At 47.4% G+C, this 12,583-nt stretch overlaps 3 protein-coding genes across 3 annotated transcripts; 2 read left to right on the top strand and 1 right to left on the bottom strand.

Annotated features, from left to right (window-relative positions):
- Positions 1-5,314: 5,314 nt before the first annotated feature.
- On the top strand, positions 5,315-7,126 carry BKA67DRAFT_664428 (uncharacterized protein; the record flags this gene model as incomplete). Its single annotated transcript, XM_046108376.1, has 5 exons — positions 5,315-5,431; positions 5,497-5,967; positions 6,031-6,461; positions 6,554-6,759; positions 6,852-7,126. The coding sequence occupies 5 exons, from the start codon at positions 5,315-5,317 to the stop codon at positions 7,124-7,126; spliced, it is 1,500 nt and encodes a 499-aa protein (XP_045951854.1).
- A 1,589-nt stretch (positions 7,127-8,715) lies between these two features.
- Positions 8,716-10,087, bottom strand: BKA67DRAFT_584816 (uncharacterized protein). Its single transcript, XM_046104172.1, has one exon. The coding sequence runs from the start codon at positions 9,698-9,700 to the stop codon at positions 8,927-8,929; it is 774 nt and encodes a 257-aa protein (XP_045951853.1). The 5' UTR covers positions 9,701-10,087; the 3' UTR covers positions 8,716-8,926.
- Positions 10,088-10,826: 739 nt separating this feature from the next.
- On the top strand, positions 10,827-12,128 carry BKA67DRAFT_664426 (putative aldo-keto reductase; the record flags this gene model as incomplete). Its single annotated transcript, XM_046108375.1, has 6 exons — positions 10,827-10,985; positions 11,047-11,125; positions 11,185-11,328; positions 11,383-11,496; positions 11,552-11,746; positions 11,833-12,128. The coding sequence occupies 6 exons, from the start codon at positions 10,827-10,829 to the stop codon at positions 12,126-12,128; spliced, it is 987 nt and encodes a 328-aa protein (XP_045951852.1).
- Positions 12,129-12,583: the final 455 nt, after the last annotated feature.

The raw sequence follows: 12,583 nt of genomic DNA, 5'->3' as shown, positions 1-12,583 counted from the left end.
CTCCGCCCAGGTGTGTGACAGGATAGAATATGCCGGGCCGTCCTCGTCGTCATAGATTGTTTGAGTCGCATGGTCTCCGTTTCCAGGAGCCACATATCGTACATACAACTCATTGGATATATTGGTCCCGACACAAAATAAATGCGGGCGGGGTACTGGCGGGGAACTGCTCGTATTTTACTGAGTGCACCGTTACGCACACGTTACACGTTGTCCCACACCTGCAACTTGCACCATTAGGTCTTGTTATAGGGTATTCTAGACTAGGCCTAACCTAGGTTAGTCTAGTCCAGCCTTAGGTTAGTACTGAGTTCAAGGCGGCAAGGAGTTGCCACGCTGCTGTGGCCCTTGGCTTGCCTTGCAGCCCTGAATCTAGTGAAGTTACTTATAGGCTGTGCAGTTGTTCATGCTGCATGCCTGATACCTCCCAGGAATCCTGCCTGGGTTGCTGCACGGGGAGTGTATTGTACGTAGACGGCATCCTACTGCATGATAACTAACATCGTCGCCGCTGCGGCTGCCGATTAATTCTCATCTCCAGACTAGTTTACACGAATGTTCAAAATATGACATCAGGGCCAATCTGACAAGGCTGTACATGTACTGCTCCGGGAGGACGCAGCGGCACATGATGCGAACTCCCTACACCAAGTTCTGTGACGTCGCTACAGGCGACCACAGCGGCACGTAAGTAAAGTGCTTGCACGAAGCACGAAACGATTCAAAGAAATCCTCATTCTGCACTTTTCACGTTTTTACAATCTCGATTTCTCTCTAAGAACAAGGGAACACAACGACCCGAAGCCAGTCCAATGAAATCGCACCTTTGTTGCCTTTTGCACAGAGAGAATCCACGTCGAAAGCCCGAAGCCGCGCGTCCAAACCACCAAGAAGAAATGCTGACATACACAAACAGATCCTGAAGCTGTGGATCGAACAGTTGAAACGTTTCCTCGTCGCAAAAGACAGAAGATTGTCAGCTGAACACCGAGACGCAAGCGGCGAAACGGCCCTAAGCTCCATCAAACGCATATCCGAACAGTTCCATGGGGACAGTCAAGCAATTGCACGTTCAATTATCCCGGTCCTTGATACAGTCGGTACCAAGAGTGACCTCAGCAAGAACGCCATCGCACGCTTCGAGGCAATCACAGCTCAGGACGGTCACACCTGTTTTGTGGCTACACACCCGCATTGGGGATGAAGTCGTAGCTAGACGCTAAATTCGGTTCCGATGCGAGTTCATGCCGGCGTTTGCTGCCCTTGACACAATAGAGAATGGAGAGACATCGGCAACGGAACTACGCAACGAAGCAATCGTTGCTCGTGGGGTATGGGATCGGCAGATCGTAGCTCAGATCATGTCTGTAGGTCAAGCCTGAACGTCTCAAACTTCCCGCCCAGTGCGGACTGAAACACCGGGTGTATGGGTTTCCCGTACTATCCAATCTTTACTGCGGCGGAAATCAGCTTCGAGGTGCGTAATAGACAGGAATGTTGATCATTTGATAGCTATAATGATGATGATACCCGGGATCGCAGACGGTGAACAGCATCCTTAAAGACGTCTACGAGGAGGTTCCCCCCCCCCCAAAAAAAGCGTACCAGACACGCGACTGGCGTTCGATGCCGAGCTATTACCACCATTTATTGATAGGCCAGCGGAGAGACCGCTCAAGTCAACGCCCGAAATGGCGCCAGGACTGCTGCACGCAACGCCAGACCAAGTTAACGCCGTGCTGAAAAGTCTGTTCTTTGGTTGGGTACCAGAACTACACCACAATTACTTCATCATTCTGGACAAGTTCAGTGACAGAGATGATCGCGTTATTATTGCTACAAACGCTGAAAACCATGGACAACTTGTGCTGGTTAGGACTGACTCCCGATCGGCATTATATGGCGTACAGAGGGTTAGAAAATACGTCACTATCTATGAACCATAGTGCTGAGACAGCTATGGGGCAAATAGGTGGTGTTGATCGAATGTATTAATAGGTAGTCAGACCAAATCAGAAACTCCGACAAGTAAAAGCAATTTTGGTGGATTATTGTCAACACTGTAATAACTTGAGTTGGCTATCTGCCAGCCTGCATCGTTATCTGGCGCTCGCAGACATGTCTACGTCTTGACTAGACTAGTTTGTGAGATCGCATATGCATCCCGGTCTGGGAAGTTGACGGGAAGAACATTGTGAACGCTCGCCGTAACACTCAAAAGTTGATCTGATTTGATTTTATGCATATAACTTTGGAGATCTATTCACCTGTGTTCTGATGCATCTTGCACATGTCAACAGAACCGAATGCTTTTGTCTCCACGGTATGTGTACCTGCAGCTCGGAAGGTTTACCTGGCGCGCCTCGTTACACCGACTCAACTAAGAAACCTCTTCGGACGGATGTAGGCTACGGACAAAAGACTGCAGAGTCGCCTGTTCTATCTTAGGTCAGGTGGGTCTTTAATTACTAGAAAGCATAAGGTATGATTGTAATATAGAAGTTTACAGTAGTGCAGGCATTGCCTCGATAGTCACGGGTGTGGCTTGAGCCATTACGTACTATTGATACCCTCTTAACTTCAGGAATCGTATCGTCATTTTGTGTTGGTTGCGTGAGACAATCTACTGAAGAATTGTTAGCTACGATAGACCGTAGCACTTGTACTGATATAATGCGGACGAGATCGGGGCGTGCGTAGTTTTAAAACAAGATAAACATGAACTTAACCTCATGGCCTCAATTTCAGACAGCTTCGGCGTCAAACGGCCTTTGCAAGTGAAAATGGTAGCGAAATAGTTTCTGACCATGGATTTGGGATATCGATAGTGTTTATAATCAACTTGAGATCTTTACATGAGATATGCTCTACCGCTTGTAGAACTATTGCTCTCGGCGTCCTCGGCGCACGGGCTCTCAGAGGTAGCCACCTGATAATCACTTTCTCCTTTTCACTTCATGCTACTAGACAGGCGCTCGAGACTAGTTGAGCGTGTAAGTGACAGACAGAGCAACTGCTAATCCTTGTTGTTCCTACGGTGGTTCCACTACTTGAGCCAATCTGGTAAGCTTGTCCATTGGAAAACACTCCACACATCTCTCTATACGCCCCTGCCAGCAACGGACTCAAACTTTGTGTGCAGTTGCTAAAGGAGTAGTAGATATTTGAGCCTATGGAAGTTTTAGCGCCTAACCACCATAATTCAGGCCAGCTATGCAAACAAATTCGACGAAGTTAGAGAGAGAGCGGGGACGCAACTAGAGGTGAACACCACATTGCAAGGCTGATAGACTGACAAACTTAGCTCTCCATCCTTCTATTTATCCTCAAACTAGCTTCAATACGTACTGATATGACTCCCTACAATATAAGGGCACGTTTCATCCAATTAATCGTGTTATAGCGGTTTGATAGCACTTAGTCATGCTGGAGTCCTTTCCACGAGATGAGCTACCATATCTTGGGTGTGCCGGGAGAAATTCAGACAAGACAATACACGATTTACATGAACATCACATTACAAATCAAACGTTCGATAGCACGAACTAGCTTAAGCTGGAGGGATTGGTGTTGATATTCGATGTATAAAAACCGATGTGAATAGGTCGTTTCGTGGCTTGCCCCGGCCACGGAATTTGGGCTCAGGTCTCAACCGCGGTCTCTATCTCCATTATGCCCGAGCGCTTTTATTTCCGACATGAACGTCAATCATAACAATCTTGTGCGGCAGAACGGGCAAAATTTCATGTCCATAGTCTCCATTCAGAAGTCCAAAGACAATGTGATAGTGCTCTAAATAATGGTTGGACCAAACGATCGACCCAAAGCTTTACGCACAGTCGCAGACTAGGGCGGCGCCCCAGCAGTCGGCTCCCCGGACAGACTTTTGGGAAGCGATGCAGTCAGTATGATTGCAGAAAATCCGTGTCAATAGGGATGATTGCATACCAGGCCGGCAGCGGCGCAACGTCTGTCGCACTCTGAAAGATCGCACTGTCTAGCGTCGATTGCGACGGCAACTGCAAAGGCAGGCAAGGCGGCGAGAAGAAGGATGACTTTCATGTTGGGTGAATGATGGGCCTGAAAGCAACTCATGCGCGTAGGAAGCTCGGAATATAGGAGGGCAGAAAAGTGCTGGTTGAAGGTGTCGCTGTTTTTCTACGTTCTTATAGAACCCAGTTATTGATATCCATACGCTGCCACGTTGTGAAGCACGCATGAGGTGGATCAGGTTTTGATGGGTAAACTGTGCCTGGTTCGGCAGGTTGCACTTTAAACGGAACAATGCAATTTGGGCAAGAGCGCAATATATGACTTATCTACACGCATAAGTGCAACATATCGTACTCGTTCGCTACTCAGGAGCAAGGGCTTTCGCCCACCCAGTTACTAATCTAAGTATGGGTCTCACAGGTATGTCATGAAGAGATTTACCAGTTCCGGCACTATCTGATGATGTGTAAGGCCGGGAGAGGGGCATAAAATTTCTGCCTCACAAGCCCGGATGAGGCATACTGGCTCAAGTAGAGCATGCGCATATTTAAAACCGATCATGAGAGAGGCGTCTGGGGAAATAAGGTTGTTTTCATGAACTCCGTACTTACCCCGTTGTGATTACTCGCCCTTCCGCTCATGCAGCTGTCAGCAGGCTACATTAGCGCCACTTGGCCGAAAACCTTGATGCAGTCTTAATGAGCCGCTTTGCCTTTAGTAAAGGTACCCACTTGAGACTAGCGTAAGGGGGTGTACGGGATTATGGGCAGGGATACGAAGCATATTGACCTAGTAAACATGTTGGCATCAAGTAGGACAAGAGAGTCAGTCCGACTGATCTATCGCCACTTGCATAGATACCCAAGGCCGTAGAGTTGCCTCGGTTCATGCACACCAGCTACTGGCAGACCGCAACCAGATGCCGTGTAGGTATATTCAGTGCTGCTACTAGAGCAAGGCCCGAGGGACAGCCGCCGCATCAAGGTGCCACAGGCTTCTGATTGGAGTATTGATACACACCTCAAGCCGATTGATAGCTACCATACCTCCATGAAGTGACGTTGGCTGAATGCACTATATCGACACCAGTCTCTGGGCAGTGCTGATGTATTGAGCACCTGCCGTATCAGGTTTCTACGTTGAAAGTAGGTTTACTAAAAAGAGGGGCGTAGGAATGTTGGGAATTGGAAGTGAGATCGGAGCCCATATTAGCGTTCTGATAAATTGGGTTGATGGACGCGGGTTTTCCAAATTTCCTAAGCTGATGCAAACCTGAATGTTCTTCTATCTTTACTGATATAAAACTTTCACGGCGATTACAATGAAGTTGCCATATATTCACCTGAGCGGGCTTCTGTCTGCAGGGAAAGTCCTAGCCGATCTTGTAACACCAAGAGATTTGCTTGTTCCCAATGCTGGTCCGAACTGCCAGCAGGCGGTATGCACAGAATCTGATTCCCCCCTGCTAGTACAACGCAAAAAAGCTATGTCTAATCGAAATAGTGTGAGACATTGGCATCTGAGTTGCCCGACAGGGTGTACTATGAAGCACTGGACAGCAATTTTACGATTTGGGACCAGAAACAATTTCAGACCGTGTATGTCTGCCGTGTCGAGCCCAATTCAACCGACGAGGTCTCCGAAGTTCTACAAGTCCTTGTGAACAACTGGTGCAAATTCGCCGTAAAATGTGGTGGCCACTCGCGATATCCGGACGACTCTGTCTCTATTGGCGGAGTCACCATCGACCTAGGCTTAATGAACACTATAGTCATCTCAGATGACCGAACGACTGCCCGTATTGGAGGCGGATCTCTCACGAAACAGGTATTTGCTGCTCTTGATATGTTCGGTCTGGCCTATATTGGGGGAAGAGTCGGCCAAGTTGGTATGGGCGGGTTCACCCTTGGCGGTGGTACATCTGTACTGTCGGCAAAATATGGATGGGCTTTAGATCATGTATTGGAGTATGAGGTGAGGCAATCTCGACATGACTCACACATCTTTCCTTTGTTTTCCCTTTACTAATCAAAGCAGGTTGTACTACCAAACGCGACGAGTGTTACAGTATCTGAATGCTCCCATCCCGAATTGTATTACGCTCTTCGAGGTGGTGGTAACAACTTCGGCATTGTAACGTCTTTCAATGTTAGTGTGTTTCCTCAAGGCCCTCTATACGCTGGGTCGCGGACCTTTGCCGATGATCAAACGAGTCGCTTCCTCGAAGAAGCCGAAAAGATTTTTACGATAGAGGACTTCGAAGATACAAACATCGGCCTCGAATACCGATATACATTCTCCGCCCGGAATGGCTGGACTATGTCGAGCACTCAGCGCTACGCTGAGCCTGTAATGAACCCCCCGGTGTTTGATGCTCTTAATAGTATCCCGGCTTTAGGAAACCTCACGGGAGGTATCAGTAGCTTAGCAAGCAGCACAAGCTTCAGCGGGCCATTGGGAAATACCAGGTATGTTAGGTCCCTCATCTAGCATTCTATTACACACAGCGCACAGAATACAAGTAAACCTGTGTCGACGGCCAAATCACTGATAAAACTAGAAATCTCTTTGCCTATCTGACGCACTATCCATCTGTGGAGTTAAGCAAGCAAGCCCTTGCCATTCTTAAAGATATCACAGAAAGAGGAAACTTGACCAGCCTCAATCCGCAGCTAATCACATATTCCATTCCCGCCATGACAATGCAGATGTCGAAGACTAGAGGGGGTAATGCTCTCGGCCTTGACGTTGAGGGACATCTCATTAGTACGTTCATTCACCACGCAGTTCCTCCTCATGTTCTGCGTTTCTTGCAGTATTCATGTGAACCATCAATTAATTATAACAATATTCATTAGTCAATCTTTTTGCTCTCAGTTGGACCGACAGAGCCATGGACAATGCTGCATACGCTTTTGCGGACAGCTTTATTGCACAATTTCGCGCAGCGGCAGAAAATGTTGACGCCTTTCATCCATTTATTTACATTAACTATGCCAACAGAGGACAAGATGTTTTTGGTGGTTACGGGCAAGAGAACCAGCAGAGATTAATCGAGGTTTCGAGAGCAATTGACCCGCGTGGTATTTTTACGTCCTCGGGACTCTGGACTGGATTTTTCAAGGTACGATGATGGAGTGCATAGCGACGGTTTCTTTAGCGAAAGAATTGTCAGGACCTGGTCTAGCATATCAATACAGGACTTTGTGATTCTGTGTTGTCTTTAGCACGGCCGCACACGCTTGTAGGCCCGGAAACTCAGACAGTACATCCCTACTTGTCGAGCAAGTCGTTAAGAGTCTCTTACCATATTCAATCATATGTATCTCTCTCACTTACCCTAAGAATATCTCCCCTCAAGCGCCTGTCCTTTAATTGGTACTGTACGTCCCGCTATATCGGAGGCAGAACCGAACATTTAGTTCAACCATTATAAGCGTGCTCTTTTTGGAGAAGTCTTCTCGGCATGATCCCTACACATTCGTTATAATATGAACAATATCATTCCAGACCTGGAAACCAGTTTTGCTGAACCCAAATCAAGTGTCCACTTGAACGTAATCTACCAATTGCTGACATTCGCATAAAACGGCCAACAAAGTCATTATCTGCTGAATTGGTTTTTGTCCCTGTCAGCTATCTACAGTTTAAGGTAGCTAATTAGAGATAGCGAAGGCCACTTTAGTGGTTAGACTGTGGCAAGTTAAACACGGTGATCCGCCACTAGCCGCCTGTGATTGATTTACTACTCTATTAGGCATTTGGTGCTCCGGATGATGCTTAGGTCTGTATTGTGTACTATGGTCTCCGTTTTCTGAGACGGCAGCCACCATGGCTTGTGTCCATTCTAAAACTTCTCAAGTAATGTGACACCGGAATCTAGCTGTCCTTTTCTAATCTCGGTCTGTGACAATGATGTGAGAACTGTGTCGCGGGCGTTAGATACGTACGATAAGATGATTGATACAGTGAGTGGCGTTGAAAAGCTTTTTCCGACTTCCCTGCTCCCCCACCCTCAAACTCCTAGCAAAGCGGATTAAATCTGGGCTTGCTCATTGCAATGGATTATATTTAGAGCGTTAAAAGCAGATGTATCCTTTGAGCAAATGAAGTCATCAATTTGTTGCAGGGCCGCCGAATGGCACCGAGATTGGGGGTTGTTCAAGGCTTCTAACCAAGACTAGTCTAGACTAGACTAAGGTTAGACGAAGGTTAGTGAAGATGAACAAGAAACTGTAGAGCATCAACGTAGCGCCTGCAACGAAATCCTTCTAGAAGTTAATACTCCCGACGACGCAATCTTGAGTGATTCTGAGGGCGGAAACAATCTATATCACGTCTGAACTTTGTAAGCCATCGGAAAAGCCCTTTGTTGTTACAACTCCAGTTGGCTTCGTCAATGGTGGCTTCCTCGCTGTCCATGATCATGTGAAAACCTCGCTAATTTAGCCTACGGGACTATCCCTACCCAATGTGGTCAAACGCAGCGGCTCCTGAAGTTTCTTTTTTGTACGATTATTACGTATCATACGTAACTTCGAAGAAAATGGCTACTGTAGATTTCCAGATTGGAGCTTGATAGATAAGGCACCTCACGTTACTCGCGCAAATGCGTGAAGCACGTGGACCTCATCTTGCCTGTGGCAGGAATGGCACCGAGTCATCGTGCTATAGGAAGGGTGAAAAAAAGAATTGATGTGTTGGCGATTTGTCAATTGAGGGCTAGTAAAAACACTCTATGGTTCACCATCAGCGAATACGTGTCACCTGTCAAGGTAACACTGAGTATTGTGCCAATCGGAGTGAACTGCGCCTGAAGGAAAGCACCTGAGCATTCTTGTCATAAAAGAAGTACCAGAAATGTCAAACAAGGCCTTGCATTAAGGGATATGTTCTGAGAAAAATACTGTTTACAACCGAGATGTACAAAATATCAACAATTTAACTTGAAAAGTGGCCGTTCGCCCCTTTGTGCGCGGCACGTATTTGTAGATCGGAACAGATCCCAACAACCGGCAATGACCCAGCCCCACGATTGAGCAAAGCCCTGCGTCACCTCCCAGCCACTCTCATCCCATGATTCTCCCCATACCAGGATGCCGGTGCCCCGTTCATGACCACGTCCGGTGAAAGCGCGACATAGAGCCCCCTCGTCAAAAGAATCGACGTCTCGCCTGAGCATGTTATCTCGCAACTGGGGCAAGGGAAGCAAATCAATCCAAGGATGATGTTCAACAGTACACTGGAGGGTAGTGGGTCTAAGGCCGGAAGGTAGAAGGGTACTATGTACGTGGACACTTGGTGGCCAAGGGCCTGCCACAACGAATGGCGAAAGAGCATCATCGTGCAAATGTTGAGCAGTCCACCCAAAGATTTCAGCATTCGACATTAGAGCTCGGGAGATGTTAAACTGAGCCAGGCTTGACAACATTCTAGGCAACGGGACATTGCTTGTTCTGGTCTGATAAGCAATACCCTCAAAGGCCCTGATGATGGCCAGGTTGTCCTGCGATTGGAGATCAAGGGTTGCGATGGCATCGACGAGTGCTTTGAGACTCAATTCCTGCCTTGATACTGCACCGATCAATTCCGGTAGGGATCTGTGACTGTTATCGGGGATAGCAGCAAAAATTTGATAAGTGATATCAAAGTCATCAAGCGGATTGCGTCGGCGTGTGCCTGTAGTCCTAAGTTTTAGCAAATACATTGAAAAGTGTCGTCATCTGAGACAGTCTTCATCTTACGGCGAGCCCGTTGGTTAATCCGATTCTGGATTTTTCGTCGCTCGCGAGGATTAGTTTTGCCTCGCCATTCGTCATTGCCCACGTCAACGGGGCAGAGCCATAGAGGGTTAGAGATACCATCGATGGAATGATCCATGATTGACAGAGAATGAAGCTAACGATTGGTGGTGAATGATGTGCCGAATCTGCCTTTGCGCAATCACGCGATTCCAGCTCGTATGCAGGTGGATGGCATTCGGAAGTTGAACGTGCCACTACCGTCGACCAAATTTATCAACGGACATGAGCGGAGATAAGAGCGCTAACTTTATCGCACACTAGCGCACGAGCGCTGCACAGCGGACCAGGATCTCATGCGGTGATCATATGCACCTGTCACCCACTTGCATGAATGAGCTTGGCTTGGCTGGGGTTTTAGCCGTTGATGATGATACTCAAATGGACTAACCTAGGTTAGATTCACTAGCACCTCTCGGCATCTGCTTGCTTGCACGCCACCGCACGACCCCACATACAGAATGTTTTCAAGGCCAAGAGTACACACTAACGTTCACCCACACTGGTCTCACGAGGGCCGCGACTTGTTTATGGCAGGGCCACGACGTTTGTAGTGTTCGACCCAGGAGCTCTGAAAAAGAAAAATGGCCGTAGCTGTGTGTAGTATTAACATTACGAGCGGAAACAGATGCTATCGCACTATTTTGGCATTTCGGGACCATTTATTGTGACTGTGTTTGCCTACATAAACTTTCGCACCTACTAGTAAAGATTGGCACAAGTATCCAGAAGGCCACACGATAAAATCCAAAATATTGTGGTGAGGCCAAGTACGAAGCTCACATTAGTGCGGATCAAAGACTGAATCCGCTCGACTTTAAGTTGACTAGCACATACAAAACAAGGTATAGGTCAGCAATCTGCATTACGAGACGGTTAGTTTCTGAAAGGCATGGAACGCAGGACCGTTGATATTACCTATATATAGACTGTGCCACCGACTGACCTGAACCTTTTGCATAATGCAGGCTGCACTTATTGGCAGGTACATTTTCACTCGTAGTCGACAGTCCTCCCCATATTTCGCATAAGATGGTGCACACACTCCCCTTCGGCAAGCTGCAAGTGCCGGTTCCTGGCTTTGGTGCAATGGGCTTGAGCAGTAGCATGGGATACGATCTCAGCTACGAGGAAGCCGAGCCGGTTCTTTTGAAGGCCATTGAGCTTGGCTGTACTTTTTGGGATACGGCCGTATGTCCATGATTCTTCTGCAGACATATTTGGGCCGCTCGAGCTGATATATCCAACACAGGTTGCCTACGGGGCCGGTATCAATGAAAAGCTACTAGGAGACTTTATCAGGAAGCACAACGTGCGCGATAAGCTTTTCAGTATGTATTTCGCAGAAAATAAATTGTGTAGGCCGATTACTGATCACCTCGACAACCAGTCGCTTCGAAGTGCGGTTTTGAAGTCTTTGGCGCGGCTAGATTCGTCGATAACTCTCCCTCTCACATCAAAAGGTATATCGAGGGGACTATCGAGAGACTCGGCTTTGCACCTGATCTCTACTACCTTCACCGCATCGATCCTAGTAAGTATTCAACGTGCATAATTCTTGGCCCCGGACGCTGATATGTTTGCGCAGACTGTCCTTTAGAAGAATCCATCCCGGCGCTGGATGAGATCCGAAAGGCAGGCAAAACCAAGTATATCGGTTTGTCTGAATGCTCAGCCGCAACCCTGCGTAAAGCGAACTCGAGTAGGTCATCTACCTCATCATAATTGCGCTTGTGTCACTAATTTGTTTTCCGTAGTCGCCAAGATTGATGCCATTCAAGCCGAGTATTCCGCTTTCGAGACAGGACACGAGTCAACAGGCCTGATCGCAGCTGCGAAAGAGCTGGATGTGGCTTTCGTGGCTTTCAGCCCGTTGGGCCATGGGTGGCTCGTTGACGATTTTGATTTCAAGTCTCCAGATGACTTCGCCCCAGGTGATTTTCGTCGCACGGGTAAGTGAAATTCGGTTTGATCACTTACGACAAACAGTTATGCGCTTGCGTCGAAACTTTACTTGCTGACAACATCTTTCTGGTAGTCCCCAAGTTTCAAGGAGACAATTTCTATAAAAACAAAGCCATCGTTGATGAGATTAAGAAACTTGCAACCAAGAAGGGCTGTACGATAAGTCAGATTGCCCTAGCCTGGGTTGCTGCGCAAGGTATGATTGCCATTCCTGGCACGACTAAAGCACGGCGGTTGGAGGAGAATTGGGCGTCAAGAGATATTGAGTTTACAGAGGAGGAAAAAAAAGAAATGCGTAAGATTGTGGATTCTGCTAAGCCTGTTGGCGAACGTTTCAATGAGATATCGGGTTCTATGGTAGGGCATTAAGCGTGGTACAGCGAGAATGGATATATATTGCCATCTCGGAAGGTCAATCATTATCACATGCAAATCCATATCATTTTACAAACTGATGTTAATTGCTTTCAGAGCTACAAAGATGGGAGCGGTGATGGGTGACTTAGAGTCGGTCGCCGTTCTTTCAGAGGGGCAAAACTTGGCGACCTACACTTGATTTACTTGATACGACTGACAGCTTCCGTTAATTTACGACATCTCCTTAACGGTAAATGTCCCTTTGCCTGGCGTGGAAAGCATCCACCTAGATACAACCAGCCTTAACAAGGAATACGTTAAATCGAATTGATGCGACTTTTTTAGCACCAGGCGCAACGATGCAATCCCGATACTTTCTACTCCGCCTCACCCTTTTTCTTCAACACTAACGACGCCACACACCACTCTCAGAAGATGCGATTACAAACAGACAAATCATTATGCAG

This window comes from Truncatella angustata (assembly GCF_020726525.1).
Source record: "Truncatella angustata strain MPI-SDFR-AT-0073 chromosome Unknown BKA67scaffold_11, whole genome shotgun sequence".
Taxonomy (NCBI): domain Eukaryota; kingdom Fungi; phylum Ascomycota; class Sordariomycetes; order Amphisphaeriales; family Sporocadaceae; genus Truncatella; species Truncatella angustata.
This window is presented reverse-complemented; position numbering and strand designations above follow the sequence as displayed.

What these genes read in the sequence shown, in the direction of transcription:
- BKA67DRAFT_584816 (XM_046104172.1), bottom strand. Translation starts at nt 9,700, where the DNA reads ATGTATTTGCTAAAACTTAGGACTACAGGCACACGCCGACGCAATCCG.